The following is a 16,750-nucleotide window of genomic DNA, read 5'->3' as shown; positions in this document are numbered from 1 at the left end:
ACGAGGTCCCTGAACGCAGCAGCACCATCAAACACCCGCCGCGCATCGCCGATCCTCCCGCCCTTGGAGTACACGAGCACGAGCGAGTTGGCGACGACGCCGTGCCCCTCGAACCCCATCCTGACGCAGGCACCGTGGACACGAACACCGGCGCCCGTGTCGCCGGCGACGCCGCACGCCTTGAGGGTCGCCGAGAGCGTGAACTCGTTCGGCGGGACCTCCGAGAGCCGGCGCATCTCCCCGAAGAGCCGGAGGCACTCCCCGGCGCGCCCCTGCTGCAGGAAGCCCACCATGTGGGCCGTCCACGAGACCACGTTCCTCTCGGGCATTCCGTCGAACACCTGGCGGGACATGTCGAGTTTCCCGCACTTGGCGTACATGTCGACCAGGTTGTTGCCCAGCATGGTGTCCGTCCCGAAGCCGAGCTTTGTGAGCGCGCCGTGGAGCTGCGCGCCGCCGCGGAGGTCCGGGCCCCTCGCGCTCGCCCGGAGGAGGTCCGCGAGCATCTTCCGCCGCTCCGTTGGGTTCGCGGGGAGTGTTGGAAGGGAGATGGCGCTGCGGGGAGGGCCCGGCTTGGGCGATGAGAGATCGCGGCGAGGTTAGAGGAATGCGCGGCTGGCCCCGCTCAGTGCCGGCCATGTGCCAGGAGTGGCAGGAAGTGGATCCTCCAACATCCTCAAGGATGTCACGAAGCTACAATGAAATACGTGTGTAAAATGAAGAAGAGATGTCAGGGTTACTGTAGCAACCATTGTGCGGATTTAGTACAAAAATAAATCAAAAATAATTTTATTGCATCATAATTTTGTTTGTATGTAATTTTTGTTAATGTATACATTAGATTTGTAATTTACAAATTAATTATAATCATTTTAAGCTTAACCATATGAATGTGAAGGAAGGATGTCACGGTTACTGTAGCTTACGTGACATCCCTTAAGGATGTTAGAGGATCCGGTTCCGGAGTGGCATCGGGAAGGAGAAGAGGGAGAAGCGTGGTCCTAACATTTGGATCGGGGGAATTAGAGATGGGGAATGAGAGTCTTAATTTCTTTCCTTACTAGCAAAAGAGCCGGTACGTGACAACCGAAGAGAAAAATATCACATGCCCCTAACACAATAACCATGACTCAAAACCTCAATAGGTCCACGTCTTTTATTTCAACATGACATCTTATCATTCTTGTTGTTTATCCTTCTTTCCACTCTCGCTGACGGACATGCATGGTTATAGTTGGTTTCTTTCTTCTCCAATTTGTTTTTGTTGAGGTGTTCATTTCAATTTGAATCGGCACCGATACAAAAGAAAGACGGGTCGTGCACTACTGATTAATGTTGCATCCTAAACGACATTGAAAAAATTATTACCATGCAAAACAACATTATATTCAGATTATATGCATTTTTCTAATCAATTTTCATATATAACATGTTAAAATTGATGTTAGGATTTAAAAGATATGAATATCTTTTTGAAGCATTTGAATCTGTCCCTAAACAATATTTAAAAATGATTAACGGAGAAAAATAACATCATATTCATATTCTACATATTTTCTAATCAGTTTTCATATATAACATGTTAAAAATGAAGTTACGATAAAAGATATGGATATTTCTTTAAAAAAATTGAATCTATATAAAAAAAACGGTAGTTTCTAACGGGCAGCAGGCATATTAACCAAAATCTCGGGGGAGGGGTTGGGGGGGGTCTGCAAAAAACACTTAAAATAGGACCGCGGGTTGATTAATTGAAACCTCAAGGGAGTTTCTGCAAAACACAAAACGTTTTCCATCAAGCCCGCAAGTTGGTTTCACAAAAGTGCAGGGACTTTTTTGCAAAATGTGCGACGATGAACGCTTTATTATTAAGTAAAGATAAGAAATATGCTTATGCGTTGCAACGGGAGAAAAAACTTATAACATGCCCATCCACCACCTATCTTACATCGTGAAAACAAACCTTGCCCACTATGAACACCACCGCATCCCTGTGGCTCATGCAAGTCCTTTGACACAACGTAGAGCATGTGATGCAAATCTACGCCCACAACCCACGGCGTCATCCAATAGCAATGCATAATGCTGCTTTACATGGATTCAAGGATCATGGGGGAGTTCTTATCCAAATCGGGATTCAAGACTACAAATAAGCTTCCATGATACCAGGATATTAGTTTCTCTCTTTAGCAAAAGCATACAAAGCGCATTTAATAATTGATTTCCGATTCAACTTGCTTCCTACTGGGTAACTGGAATTTGTTACTCCAATAAGTAACAAACCACTAACTCTATTCGCAAAAAGAGAGAGAGAGAGAGAGAGAGAGAGAGAGAGAAACAAACCACTAACTCCATCTAAAATTTTCATAGGCACACTGAAGTTATACTGATTCCAAGTTTTATTCGACTCCCCCAAGTAATCATCATCCAAACACGCATATTATAATTTGATGAAAAATTGGCATTTTCCATTCCTGTGTAGCACAAATTTCACATACCATGTGCTTACATACGGATCCTTGTAGCCACCAGTTGCATACATGATATTAGCGTCTCTACTGCTTCAGCAACCGGCAAATTCCCAACAGAGATATGGACACAGATGAGGCAATCAGGCAACACATTTTAGAACATGTTAAGCCAATAGTTGGATTGGATTTGAAGGAAGAGTTCTACTCACCAGTGCAGACGTACCCTTGCTTGTTACAACGTTGTTATCGATGGTGGCACAAATGGATGAGTCACTCCAGCGCTAGCGCCGCCTTGTGCAGCGATAGCCACTCCATGATCGAGTCGGCCTTGCTCGGCAAACTCTCACGACCACCGCTCATCCACAGCTCCCGTGATGGCGCTCCCCTCGCTGGCCACTGTGCTGCCCCTCTCGCACTCCCTGACAACAGCTTCTTCTGTAGTATGAATATTGGAATGATAATACCGTGGTAGTGCGTGCGGCTGTCGCCGTGGTACGTAGTGTTCCGGCGGCCGTGTGCATGAATCTGGACTTAACTGAATATCTACTGTTAACTCTCAACTTTGCTGTTAAGTGGCTCTTGTGGTATATAGCTATTTTGGATGCTCACTAGTTTAGCTCCTCTAGGGTTCCACGAATCTTTTACTGTTTAAGTTTAAGTGGTTCTGAGCTTACAGTGGCTTTTACACAGGTTGACTAACGGTGACATTCAGCATGGTGCAGCCACCATCTGCCGGGCATTCTTCTTCACACTCAACTCCGTGTCGCCTTCAGAATCACCAACTTCTTTGCCTCGTGGGACTGGCGTGCCTGTCGAGCTCTCTGATGGTTCTGCCATGGGAGAGCAGGTTAACTCGCTCCCCTGTTGGTACAGGAGAAAAATAAGTTGAGAAATAATGCTCAAAAGGTCATAGGCAAGTAAGCAAATCTCATGCGGGTAACCAAAGGATGTCAGGTAGGTTTTTTTTTTCTTTCGAGTTTTAAAAGTTTACAAAGTACTAGTCTGATTCACCAGTTATAGGTCAAAGAAAAAAATGTTTTGTTTTGTTTTCCTTTTTGCGGGGAAAAGTCCGAAGCCTGGAGTTTACCTTTATGTTTCTCCATTGTGTTAAGCAAGACAAAAAAGAAAACTGGGCGTTTTGCTGCAGCTCAAGTTCCCAGCAGAGCATATCCATCTGATTCTATTTGTAACAAAATGAAAGCAAATATTATTCTAGACTAGAGAGAGTAACATGGCATGGAATATTAACAAAACATTTCAGACACTTTGCATAATGTGCCTGCTTAACAGTCAAACCAGAAACAATTCTCACAGCATGACTTGCACGTTATAGCAGTAATAGAAGTAGAAACACATCTAGAGATGACCTATAAAACAGAGTCGATACGCACATGGTCGAAATCTTACATAGCAAATCGATACAACAATAGGTCCACATCTTACATAACTGATCGAATACTTGAACAGACAAACAACTACTGGCAAAGCAGAGAAATAGATAGATATAACAGGGCAGTGGGTATCATGCTTCATAACATTCCTGCCTGAGCATCATCGAACATCTATCCCTCTCACAGAATAACCTTGTTGGTTCGAAGAATAGGTGACCAAGCAATGGTAATCTTCACCGTAGAGCCGTGAAGGACACATTCATGTTCACTTATGCCGCAATACTGAGGCTTGACCAAGAAATCAGCTTTCGCAGAAACTTTAGGAGGAGAGTCTGAGTAGGCTTCTATGAAAACATTCAAGGTTTCTTCCAATTCTTCAGGATCGTCACCAACTGTCCTTAATTCAACAGAAACAACATGCCTTGACAGATCAAGGTAACCATCTTCACCTATTGGCAACTTTCCACCATCACAATAACGAGAATCAAGCAACACAACTTGGGTGGGCGGGGCACTGCCTTGACCACCATGATGTGGTGAGGAGCAAGCAAGTCGGCCTCCATGAATGAAAGGGGTTGTACTGCCTTTAACAAAGCCACCGACACGCAACAAAGTTGCTTGGACTGATTCACGGTATAGTTGCTGCAGGCTTAACTCTGTTGTGCAAAGAAGGTTCTCCAAGGTAAGAGTATATAAATCATTATCGGCATGATAGTGACTGTGCTGCCATCTCTTAGTGATCAACACTGTGTCCTCAGACTCTGAGGGGCCCTTAAGTTTTAGTTGAACTTCAAAGCTAACAGGGTCCTCAGCCAAAATTGCACGAGATGGGCCAGTCAAGCACAAGAAGGGTTTCTGCAGGCATCATCATTACACATGCTTAATTGCAACAAACCAATGGATCAACAAACTAAGACGCATGAAACAATGAGGAGATAAAAGAAAATTTAACAGAATACGGCAGGCGCTTACTTCTTGAGTGATCTCTTGGAAATTCTCCCTTTCCCGCAAGAAGAGAATATTGCGTCTGCGATCCACATTGTCTCGTGCAGCGACGAGGCCGTACACTTTGAGTGGCCATTCCAGGAGTGGCCATTGCAGGTCCAAATCGATGTTGGCAATTTTGAAGGAGAAGATCTGTAAGGTGATTTTGTTGGAAGTAAGATCGAGTGGGACCTGTCTGGGCGTGTAGTGTGTAAAGTGCATGGGGCTCACTACGGCTGCACGCACAGTTTTGTCAACAAAAATTAAGTTAGTATACATTGATCCTACTAAACCATGAATTTAATCGGTACTTGCTACAAGGAAGGAGGGAACAAGCAAACAAACACTGCTGTGTGATTAACTATATAGGAGTGTTGGCCATATCTTACTTGTTAATCCGAAGTGTTCAACTAAAGATTTCAGGCCTTGACAGTAGCCCTCGAAGTCGTCCACGTCGAACTCCATCTCCTTGCTGGCCTTCTCCTTGTTGTCCAGCTTCTGATACTCCTGCCAGGACTTGATCCTCTTCTCCCTCTCCTCCTCCGGAGTCAGCTCCGACTCCTTCTCATATGGGTATTCGTGCCAGAAAGGGGCCAGTTCCGATTTGAGCTTGGACATGTCGCGCCGCATATCAGCTAGCCGCTGTAAGATGCCGTCGACCCCCGACTGCAGCGCCTTGTCTTCTTCATCTTTCGGCATCTCCTTGGTGCTGCTGCAGATGAGTGGGGCTGCTGGTATGATCCTGTAATTCATAAAAGCGACCATCTCGTCCATCTGCGTACAGAGCTCCTTGATCTCCTGCTCGGAGATGATGGAGTTTGATTTGCCTAGGTCCATCTCCTCCAGGGTCATCTTGTTCTTGATCTGCTGATTTGATTTGCCTCCGTTCATCTTGTCCTTGTGAAGCTCATCGTCTGCAACCTCGCCGCACTTGAATTGCTTCATCTCTGCACCCACATGCCCGCCTCTGGCAGCCATCAACTCAATGGCCTCATCCGGATCCATCCGCTCGCCGATCTTGCCGTCCCTGGCAGCCATGGCCTCACTCGTACCCGGAGCGCCCAGCTTGCGGATTTTGAACGGCGGAGGGGTCCCATCCACGACATCTTCCCCGCTGCCATCCGCCGTCACAGTTCTTGCGGGGGAAGGGATGGGGTCGTTGAGATTGCTACACTCGCCCCCGCCGCCGCCGCCGCCATCAGCCATCGCAGTTCTTGTGGTGGTGGGGATAGGGGCCCGGCCAGACCTTGGCCAACAGGCGCCACACAGACCATCCTGGGCGTGGCGTGTTTATATTTTTATTGGCCTTTTTCCGCCCAATTACTTTGAATTTTTTCAGAAAAAAGATACAAATATAAAGAAGAAGGTAAAGTGTTATATGAGATAAATCTTGAACTTTATTAGTTATTGCCTCATTAAAATCTTCCATCCTGGGAAGGAATTTTTTTAAAAAAAGTCACACTTTAAATTATAAAAGGATAAAAAATTACAAAAGAAAAATATATAAATTACAAAGAATCCGCGGCGCGCTCTCAACCATTTGCCACGTGTCGCGCTCTGGGCGCTCCCTCTGAATTTTGTTTTTTTTTCGCACGCGTTCTCGGCTATTTAAACGAGTTTTTTTCGACGTTTTGGTTTTCCACCGGTCTTCTTTAGCTTTCCGATCAAAAAAAATTGCGCGAAAAACGTGTTTTTTTCCTTTCGATTTTGATTTTGATTTCGCGAGAGGCACGGTTTTGCTTTTGCGAGAGTCACGGCCGTGCCTCTCGGAAACGGAAAAAATGGGTTTTCTTTTTTTTTCCTTTCACGAGAGTCACGGTTTTGCTTCCGCAAGAGGCACAGTTGTGCTTTCGCGAGTCACGGCCGTGCCTCTCGGAAACGGAAAAAGAACGCGTTTTCTGATTTTTTTTTTCCTTTCGCGAGAGCCACGGTTTTGCTTCCGCAAGAGGCACGGTTGTGCTTTCGCGAGTCACGGCCGTGCCTCTCAGAATCGAAAAAAAAAATGTGTTTTCTGTTTTTTTTTTCCTTTCGCGAGAATCATGGTTTTGCTTCCGTGAGAGGCACGGGTGTGCTTTCGCGAGAGTCACGGCCGTGCCTCTCGAAAACGAAAAAAAACGTGTCTTCTGTTTTTCCCTTTGCGAGAGTCACGGTTTTGCTTCCGCGAGAGGCACGGGTGTGCTTTCGCGAGAGTCACGACCGTGCCTCTTGGAAACAGAAAAAAATATGTTTTCTATTTCCTTTTGCGAGAGTCACGGTTTTGCTTCCGCGAGAGGCACGGGTGTGATTTCGTGAAAGTCACGGCCGTGCCTCTCGGAAACGGAAAAAAACGCATTTTCTGTTTTTTTTTTCCTTTCGCGAGAGTCACGGTTTTGCTTCCGCGAGAGGCACGGTTGTGCTTTCGCGAGAGTCATAGCAGTGCCTCCTCGGAAGCCGAAAAAAACGGGTTTTCTCTTTTTTTTCATTCCGCGAGAGGCACAGTTGTGATTTCGTGAGAGGCAAGGGCGTGCCTCTTTCAGAAAGGGAAAAAACCCGTGCTCGGTTCAGTTTTTTCGTCCGGTTTTTTTCATGAAAAAAAGTTCGTCAAAACCTATCAACATGGGATCTAGTTTTGAAGATCTCGATACGAGAAATCCAACGGTGAAAGCGGTTCGAGATTTGAACGCATGGTTTGAGAGATAAAACGTTTTGAATAAACGAATTTATAGAAAAAAGGAAAACTCTCAGGTTGCGACAAGTGACGCGCTGCATGTGCACCACTTGTCGCAACCTGAAGAGTTAGAGTGATCTTTACAACGAGTACTCCTCAACTAATGATTTCGTGCTTCTAGGCCGGCCCACGAAGTACCGCTGTTAGGCCAGGTTTGGGACCCATCATGTCTTTGCTTATATTCTTTCTCACACTCACACTGGCCCGATTCACAAAATCGGGTTACATCCAACGGCTCCACTAGAGGATAGTGTTCCCTAAAACAAACCACTCCTTCTGTCCTATAATATAAGATCTTTTTTGACATTACACTAGTGTCAAGAAACATCTTACATTATGGGACGGAGGGAGGAGGGAGTAGAGGATAGTGAGTAGTATTGCTTTGCTCCCAACCTTCACTTTTTTCTCTCAAAAGAAGACTTCACTTTTTTACCCTCAAAAAAATGGAAAGAGAAAGAAATCTGTAGGTTTTTCATCACCTATTTTTACCCTCAAACAATAGAAAGGAAAAGAAACATGCAGGAGGCCAAACCATCACAACGACGACATATCCCCTTTAATAGTAAAGAAGATAACAATTCAATGATACTATGCATGGAAGAAAAAAATCCAGAAGGTTGGGCTAGGCCCAATTGGCGCCGGCGATGTGGGTGGGTGGGTGGGTGGGTGTGCGGCGCAGTTTGAGGGAGACGCGAGCAGCAATTAATCGAATCGGGTTTGGTGGCTGGGGTTTCAATTCCCCTCGCTTTGAATTGAGATGATTGAAAGTTTTTTTCCTTTGATTGATCCTGATATGAAAGTTTGCTGCTTGCTCATTGGTGGACTGTGGTGTCCCACGGATTGACCCCCATTTGTAACTAATCTCAGCCGTCTATCCAAATTCGATGTTCGAGAGCGACGTATGAGACAACAGAGAGAGGAAGGGACCGTGTGGGTGGTTTTTCCTCCTTGGGTGGGGAGCCTCGTTTTCAGTGGGGTTTTCTCTCAGATCAGATGAAAGTTTTGCTTTTTTCTGAGTCTGAGATGAAAATTTTGCTGCTCGCTCATTGGTTGGCTGTAATCTCCCACGAATCGACGTCGGTTTCTAGTTAATCACATCGATGCATCCACATCCGATGGAAGAGGCCATGTCTCACTGCGTTTTCATTCCAACTCATCAACCCAGAGTTTTGACCTAAATATTTCACAGAGTCTTGGCGGGTAATTTTTTTGTGGGCTTGTATGTCCACATAGGAGAGCGTAGATCGTGCAAATCCACTGGTGTGGTCGATGGGTTAGGAAGGAGTCGTTGAGGTAGGGTGTGAGAGAAGAGCCATCGATGGTAGATCCAGATACTATTCCGATGTACCCAATAAAATATCCTATCGGCCTAGTTTTTCTTTATGGCCGTCAGATCCGATTTTAATCAGATGCCTCAAAAACAATGTATTACCTAGACTAAGTTTTGCAACTGAATACTTGTTGGTTGTTGCAATCTCACCCACCGCAAACAACTGGTATGCTGCGGGATCTGGATCCTCTCGAGGGTGGTCGCCCCTCATGTTCCTCCCGAGCTTCCCATCAAGCACAAAGCCTTCGTGTGCTTCTCCGACCGCTGCCGCCAGCAAACACACCAACAAGCACGACCGCCGTTGCCGGCAAGCACACCAATGAGTCTGCCGACAAGCACGAGCAGTCGCCTCACGTGTTCCTCTCGAGCTCCCCCACAAGCTGACGCCTCCGCACACTGCTCCGACCGCCGCCAAAAGGGCTCGGCGTGGGCAAGCACACCGACACGGTCTCCATGGTTGTCGCCTACTCGAGCTTCAGCCGCAATTGTTGGTGCCGCTGCAACAATAGTTCAAAAAAAATCTGCAAATGTTTCTGCAACATCATCTTTGCTGCAAAAAAATTTGGCAACACAATCTCTACTGCAAAGGGTTCTGCAACACAACCTCTGTTGCAGAAGTAGAGGATGACGCTCGGCCACTAGATTGAGCCAGATCTGATGGCTTGCGAGGTGGCTGATCGTTTGAAAAGATCTGCCGGCCGATGCGTAGCACACCCTTTTTTCTTTTACTAGTACAAATATCCGTGCGTTTCAATAGGCGAAAAAACTTAAACACCCTCCACGTGACATTACGCTACACTTCTTATATCTAGTGTTGGTTAACGTCAGAAGTAAGTTTGCAAGCATAGCATTTTGGACCATAAAATTCGGACATCAAGAAGCCACCCAAATGGCGGTCGTCAAGACCTAATTCAGCTCCGAACTTTCATCCGATGAAAGAGTAGTTTTACATCTTTCAATCGATTTTTTTCTTGTTCATAAAAACACGATTTTGTTTTTGAAAAGGTGTTTTTTTCAGAACATTTTTTAAAAATTGATTCAATTACTTGGTGATGAACATTTTTTGGAAAATTATATATCATTTGTATTTGTTTTCTGCGCTGTTTTTGGGCTTGGCCCAAGCAGAAGGACCGATACACACACAGACAACACGTACACAATTTTTCTTCTTCTCACGAAAACAATTTTGTGTCGCCAAGAGAAGTAAATCTATGCTTTTCATGGGAGCAAATTTCTTTTTCCGCGCAAAAACAGATCCATGATTTTTTTCTCTGCAAAACCTAAGAAAAAACGGGCGAAAACTGAAAACCTAGAAAAAAAAACATGTAAAACTCGTAAACATGTATGAAAAAAATATGAAATTCAGAAGGAGCACCCAGCACATTACATGTGACGGCGGCTAGACGTACCACTTGGCTTGCTCCCAGGACATAAAAAATGACCTAGCGGGGTTAACCTCCATGTACTAGTTGCTCTCAGTTTTTTCCTTTGAGGCAACTAGTTGCTCTCATAGAAGTAGAAGAATAATAGATGGGCTTTGGCTAACAGTTTGAGCTTTCTCATCCTGGGCTCACGGCCTGTCGGATAATGTTGGGCTCTTGGCCCAACCAGAATTGCTATTTTCATTCCAAGTTTTTCTTTGTGTGTCTCGCTTGGGTACGGCCTTCCAGTCCGTTCTCGATGGCAGGGAGGAGCACGGAGGCGGCGCCGACGGTGGTGGGCGGCTACGAGCTGCGCGAGCGCCTGAGCGGGCGGCCCCCGGCCACGTCGGTGTGGCGCGCGGTGCGGCTCTCGACCGGCGCACCCGCGGCCGTGAAGCAGGTGCGGCTGGCCGGCCTCCCCGCTGCCTCCGCGACAGCATCGACTGCGAGCTCCGCTTCCTCGCCGCCGTCAGCCACCCCAACATCATCCGCCTCCTCGACGTCGTCCGGGTACGAACGCCCCGAAGCCTCCCTTCTCTTCTTGTACCAATCGAGTGGCTTATTATGCTCTGTCTCGGACAGACCCCGGGCTGCATCTACCTCGTCATGGAGCTCTGCGAGGGGGGAGACCTGGCGACCTACATCGAGCGCAGCGGCGGCAGGGTGGAGGAGAGCGTCGCCAGGAATTTCATGAGACAGATCGGTAATTCATCCTATCATCTACAGTATTCCCCAATTGTTCGCGGAATTCTTGTTTCCACCATCGATTTCGATTCGATGTGATGTGTGAAAACTGGAGCTTGCCCCCTGTGGCTGGCAGGAGCTGGTTTGCAAGTGCTCCGCCGGCACCACGTCGTCCACCGGGACTTGAAGCCTGAGGTCCAGGGACTGGAATCCCTTGTTAAACTATTTGTTTTGTTTAGTGCTTTCTCACTAGGTTGAACTGTTAATTTTGAATTGATAGACCTGTTGAATGGATTGTTGCAGAACATCCTACTCTCTTGTCCTGGCAGTGATGCGATACTCAAGATATCCGATTTTGGCCTGTCCAGGTTAGTTCTAAAATACGCAGCGCTTGGACTGATGATAGGCACTCATCTAGTCGCATATGAGTAGTTACAGAGAAAAATATATGCCACTCACTGTAGCAGCCCCCTAACTATTCTTTCTGTCAACTGCGAAATCATTGGACGTTCTTGTAACATCTGTTAGCCGCCCAACTGACATTAGAAGTAGCAGAAACTTGATGGAATGGGTTTCCTTTGATGGGTAAGGTTCGCTAGTTAGCCGATCGAGTTGGACAAACAGAAATCCAGTCACATTTGTTTCTGTGTTTACTAGGGTTCTTCATCCTGGGGAGTATGCAGAGACAGCCTGCGGCACTCGTTTGTACATGGCCCCGGAAGTGATGCTATTTCAGAAGTACGATGACAAGGTATGCCTTATATGCTCAAATGCCCAACATTTTTTAGCCACGCGAATGACAGAGATTTGAACATCTCCTGTGTGCAGGTAGACTTGTGGAGTATGGGTGCGATCCTCTTTGAGCTCTTGAACGGCTACCCGCCGTTCCGTGGTAGAAGTAATGTGCAGGTGATGCACTTCCACTCGCCAACTTTGTTTAATCATGATTTCAGAGACTTAGATTTTGGAACGGTACTTAGCTCACATGTTTACTTTCTTCAGATGCTTCAATGCATAAACAGAACTAGCAGCTCTCTTCCGTTCTCGCAACTCGTTGTGCCCAGCCTGCATCCTGATTCCATCGACATATGCACCAGACTACTGTGCACGAATCCAGGTCTGTGGATGCTGGCCATGCTGCCTCTTCTGCTAACCAAAATGCTGAAACTCTGAATGGTTACATAGCTGACGTTTGGACGGCTGTTTTGTTTTCAGTAAAGCGGCTGTCATTGCAAGAATTCATCAACCATGGCTTCCTCCGACCGTAGCTGCCACTCTGAAACTGAAGAGGATTTTGGCTCTGCGTTGCAGTATCATCTGAAGCATTGGATCCGTTGGCTTGTTTGTGTTGGCTTCAGATAGGGGCAACATATATATAAATCTGAATGTTTGTAGTTTACAGAATTATTCATATACAGTTTGGTGCCATTCAACTGGAGTATGTAGGACTGCTCAATATCTGAAGCTTAGGACTGGTTGATTAGTTTAGTGTACTTGACCTACTGTATGGAAAAATATGAATGTGAATATAATGTAAGGAAACTCTGGATGCAAGTCTACCAGTAGGAAGAAAAATGCCAATTACTGTACTAGTAGTATTTTGCAAGGTTCTGGTTTGTAAACAATTGCCTGTTGAGATGGCCTGAGCGAAGAAGCAACTTCCTGCTGTGCACCTGACGGGAGAATTCACTGCTACTCCCTCCGTTCCTAAATATCTGTTTTTTTTAGAGATTTCAACAAGTGACTACATACGGAGCAAAATGAGTGAATCTACACTCTAAAATATATCTATATACATCCGTATGTGGTAGTTCATTTGAAACCTCTAAAAAGACAAATATTTAGGAACGGAGGGAGGGAGTAGTTTTGATCTTTCTTGACTTGTTTGTTTTCATGGAATGTAAGAACAACAATACTCCCCCCTTTCATGGAAATGTAAGAAATATAAATATTTCTTTATGGAGGGAGTATATAAGATGTTTTGAATATATCAATATGGACTAACATACAGTTTGAAATGAGTGAATAAACACACTAAAATGTGTCTATATACACCCGTTCAGAAAAAAAATCTTTGTGAACGGAGGGAGAATCAAATCGTAGCCAACACCAGCTACTTTCAAAACAAAAGCATGCCACCCGGTTCAAAATTTCCATGTGAAAACGGATGATTTTGAGCCAAATTTGTACTGAAGAACCTTGAAAATCGCATTCCATCGCTTCAGAAATCACAGAGAAGAAAAATACCACTCTTGTTCCTCTCCCTCTTCTATTTCCCGGTCCGACGCCATTCCCAGCGAGCCCCAGCCGCCGGCACTCCTCCACATGCTAACCTCTCCGCGGTCTCTCACCGCCCCAGCCGGGGCCTCCCAGCAGCGCCATCTCCCTTCCAACTCCCCCGGGCGAATCCAATGGAGCGGCGGAAGATGCTCGCGGACCTCCTCCGGGCGAGCGCGAGGGGCCCGGACCTCCGCGGCGGCGCGCAGCTCCACGGCTCGCTCACCAAGCTCGGCTTCGGGACGGACACCATGCTGGGCAACAACCTCATCGACATGTACGCCAAGTGCGGGAAACTCGACATGTCCCGCCAGGTGTTCGACGGAATGCCCGAGAGGAACGTGGTCTCGTGGACGGCCCTCATGGTGGGCTTCCTGCAGCAGGGGCGCGCCGGGGAGTGCCTCAGGCTGTTCGGGGAGATGCGGAGGGTCTCGGAGGTCCCGCCGAACGAGTTCACGCTCTCGGCGACCCTCAAGGCGTGCGGCGTCGCCGGCGACACGGGCGCCGGTGTTCGTGTCCACGGGGCCTGCGTCAGGATGGGGTTCGAGGGGCACGGCGTCGTCGCCAACTCGCTGGTGCTCGTGTACTCCAAGGGCGGGAGGATCGGCGACGCGCGGCGTGTGTTTGATGGCGCTGCTGCGTTCAGGGACCTCGTCACCTGGAACGCCATGATCTCTGGCTACGCGCACGCAGGGCAAGGCAGGGACTCGCTGCTCGTCTTCCGGGAGATGCAGCGGCGAGGAGACGAGGATTGTCAGCCCGACGAGTTCACCTTCGCCAGCTTGTTGAAAGCTTGCAGCGGCCTAGGCGCGGCTCGAGAGGGCACGCAGGTTCACGCGGCCATGGTGACCAGGGGGGTCTCCACGGCATGCAGTGCCATCCTCGCTGGCGCGATGCTCGATGTGTACGTCAAATGCCGGTGCCTGCCGGTGGCGATGCAGGTGTTCGATCGGTTGAAAAGGAAGAATGCCATCCAGTGGACTACGGTGATCGTCGGTCATGCGCAGGAGGGGCAGGTGAAGGAAGCATTGGAGCTGTTCCGGCGGTTCTGGAGCTCTGGCATCCGTGCTGATGGACATGTCCTCTCCAGCATCGTAGGCGTGTTTGCAGACTTTGCTCTCATCGAGCAGGGGAGACAAGTGCACTGCTACACGGTCAAGAACCCGGCCGGGCTGGACGTGTCAGTGTCCAACTCCCTGGTCGACATGTACCACAAGTGTGGGCTGACCGACGAGGCGGAGCAGCGGTTCTGGGAGACGCCGAGGAGGAACGTCGTGTCATGGACAGCGATGATCAACGGCCTCGGGAAGCACGGCCATGGCCGAGAGGCCATTGACATGTTCGAGAAAATGCGAACGGAAGGCGTCGAGCCTGACGAGGTGAGCTACCTGGCCCTCCTGTCGGCGTGCAGCCACTCTGGCCTTGTTGAGGAGTGTCGCCGGTATTTCTCGATGATCCGCCAGGACAAATGGCTGAGGCCGAGGGCAGAGCACTACGCGTGCATGGTCGACCTCCTTGGCCGCGCCGGGGAGCTCACGGAGGCCAGGGACCTTGTCGCGACGATGCCGATGGAGCCCACCGTCGGCGTGTGGCAGACTCTGCTGAGCGCCTGCAGGGTGCACAAGGACGTCACCACAGCCAAGGAGGCGGGCGAGGCCCTCCTGGCCATGGACGGCGACAACCCGGCTAACTACGTGATGCTGTCGAACATCTTCGCCGAGGCTGGCGAGTGGCGGAGCACCAGCAGGTGCGCGACGCCATGCGGCGCCGGGGCCTGCGGAAGCAGGGTGGCTGCAGCTGGGTGGAGGTCGGCAAGGAGGCACACTTCTTCTACGGTGGTGGCGACACCACCCACCCACGCGCCACCGACATCCGCCGCGTGCTCTGCGACGTGGAGAGCAGGATGAGGGAGCAGCTTGGGTACATGCTGGGTCGTCGGCGCACGCGGTGGCGCTGCACGACGTGGACGAGGAGTCGCGCGCCGAGGGCCTGCGGGCGCACAGCGAGCGGCTGGCTGTGGGGCTGTGGCTGCTGCACCATGGTGAGCACCACCATGGCGATGGGGAGGAAGAGGAGGGAAGGAGGGAGGTGATCAGGGTGTACAAGAACCTGCGGGTGTGTGGCGACTGCCACGAGTTCTTCAAGGGGTTGTCGCGGGTGGTGGGGAGGGCGATGGTTGTAAGAGACGCCAACCGGTTCCACAGGTTCCAGGACGGCGCCTGCTCCTGCAAAGACTACTGGTGACTTGTGACCTGGCTAACTAAACTCACACTGAAACAGGCACCTCATAGGCTGGCTTGACAAAGAAGGCATACGCCACCACCGAAATGCTAAGCAACATGGATATGCATTGGCGTGTCATCAAGATATCCGCTCTGCCCGGAGTTGTGCAGGCTACAGGCAAACATACATACAATCTGTTGTGATGATGGCCCTTTTGGGAAGAGGGTTTGGGGACTGCCGTATGCCCAAGTGAAGTTGAGCATTTGATTTGGGCGCTGATTTGGTCACAGTATCCTGGAGGCAGCTCGATCTCGTGTGAAGATAAGGAGGCAACTTTAGCATCTATATATGGATTAGCCAGGTACGTAACGTAACGTACATTGCTGAATTTACTTGAAGGAGAATGTTGAATGCCCCGAGAGGCTCGAGTTCCTCTTGGAGACCACTGGTCCTACTGATATGCATTGGCCTGCCCTCCTTGCTGTCTCTGTCTGGCTTCTTAGGCCTTGTAATCTTTGAGTTGTGCTGGCTGACCTGCCTCTGCCCAGCAACTCGCGGTTTACCCGTGTGCTGAGTGCTTGCTGACACTACCCCTTACCTAGTGTGTTGCCGCCGTTAACGAAATGTTCAGGTGGGCAGCATGACCCCCTATAAATCTTTCAAATCTCTCCTCTTTTATATATGCGTCCTTGTCTGAATCAATCTGTTTAGAGTGCAAATTTTATTTTTTGTGATATTTACGTCCTGACGAGAGTGGTGGATTGCTCATTTATTCGGGCTGTCTCTCTGGAGTTGTGCTCTTGTGCTTGTGCAGGCTCCAGGCTACACACATGCAATCTGATCTCATCTGATCTGATCCAATGACGGTCTTTTCTGGAATAAGATCTGTCCACGTGTTCCATCTCAAAATACTCTGCTGCTTGGCTAAATCGCCTAATTCATGGTTGGGGAGGGTTGGTGTCATGGCACCCGTTGGGCTCCTAGCAGGTATCAAAGGAATTTCATTGTCGGGAGGACAAAACACCACAAGCCGACCTTAGCTCAGTTGGTAGAGCGGAGGACTGTAGTGGATGCAGATTAAATCCTTAGGTCACTGGTTCGAATCCGGTAGGTCGGATTTCCCCCTCTCTTTTTTTTCCTTTTTTTTATTCTTCTTATAATCTTATAAATACAAAAAATAAATCTCTGGGAAAGACATATTGACGGGGATTTTAGCTTCACAAAGTCACACTGGAATCTGCTGCTTAGATTAGCGGAACCCC

General features: G+C 48.5%; 1 protein-coding gene, 1 non-coding gene and 2 pseudogenes across 2 annotated transcripts; 3 read left to right on the top strand and 1 right to left on the bottom strand.

Annotated features, from left to right (window-relative positions):
* Positions 1 to 3,764: 3,764 nt before the first annotated feature.
* Positions 3,765 to 6,101, bottom strand: LOC123050750 (uncharacterized). The gene is made up of 3 exons (XM_044473490.1): positions 5,236 to 6,101; positions 4,835 to 5,082; positions 3,765 to 4,717 (listed from the first exon to the last, which is right to left on the bottom strand). The coding sequence occupies exons 1-3, from the start codon at positions 6,050 to 6,052 to the stop codon at positions 4,043 to 4,045; spliced, it is 1,740 nt and encodes a 579-aa protein (XP_044329425.1). The 5' UTR covers positions 6,053 to 6,101; the 3' UTR covers positions 3,765 to 4,042.
* A 4,439-nt stretch (positions 6,102 to 10,540) lies between these two features.
* LOC123050749 (serine/threonine-protein kinase ATG1t-like) lies at positions 10,541 to 12,621 on the top strand (annotated as a pseudogene).
* A 522-nt stretch (positions 12,622 to 13,143) lies between these two features.
* Positions 13,144 to 16,198, top strand: LOC123055313 (putative pentatricopeptide repeat-containing protein At3g15130; annotated as a pseudogene).
* A 320-nt stretch (positions 16,199 to 16,518) lies between these two features.
* On the top strand, positions 16,519 to 16,605 carry TRNAY-GUA (transfer RNA tyrosine (anticodon GUA)). Its single transcript is given in 2 exon segments — positions 16,519 to 16,555; positions 16,570 to 16,605. It is a non-coding gene; the product is annotated as a tRNA-Tyr (tRNA).
* The last annotated feature ends 145 nt before the right edge of the window (positions 16,606 to 16,750 follow it).

This window comes from Triticum aestivum, chromosome 2D (genome assembly GCF_018294505.1).
Source record: "Triticum aestivum cultivar Chinese Spring chromosome 2D, IWGSC CS RefSeq v2.1, whole genome shotgun sequence".
In the NCBI taxonomy this organism is placed as follows: Eukaryota; Viridiplantae; Streptophyta; class Magnoliopsida; order Poales; family Poaceae; genus Triticum; species Triticum aestivum.
Note: the sequence above shows the minus strand (reverse complement) of the source record. Positions and strands in the feature narration are given on the sequence as shown.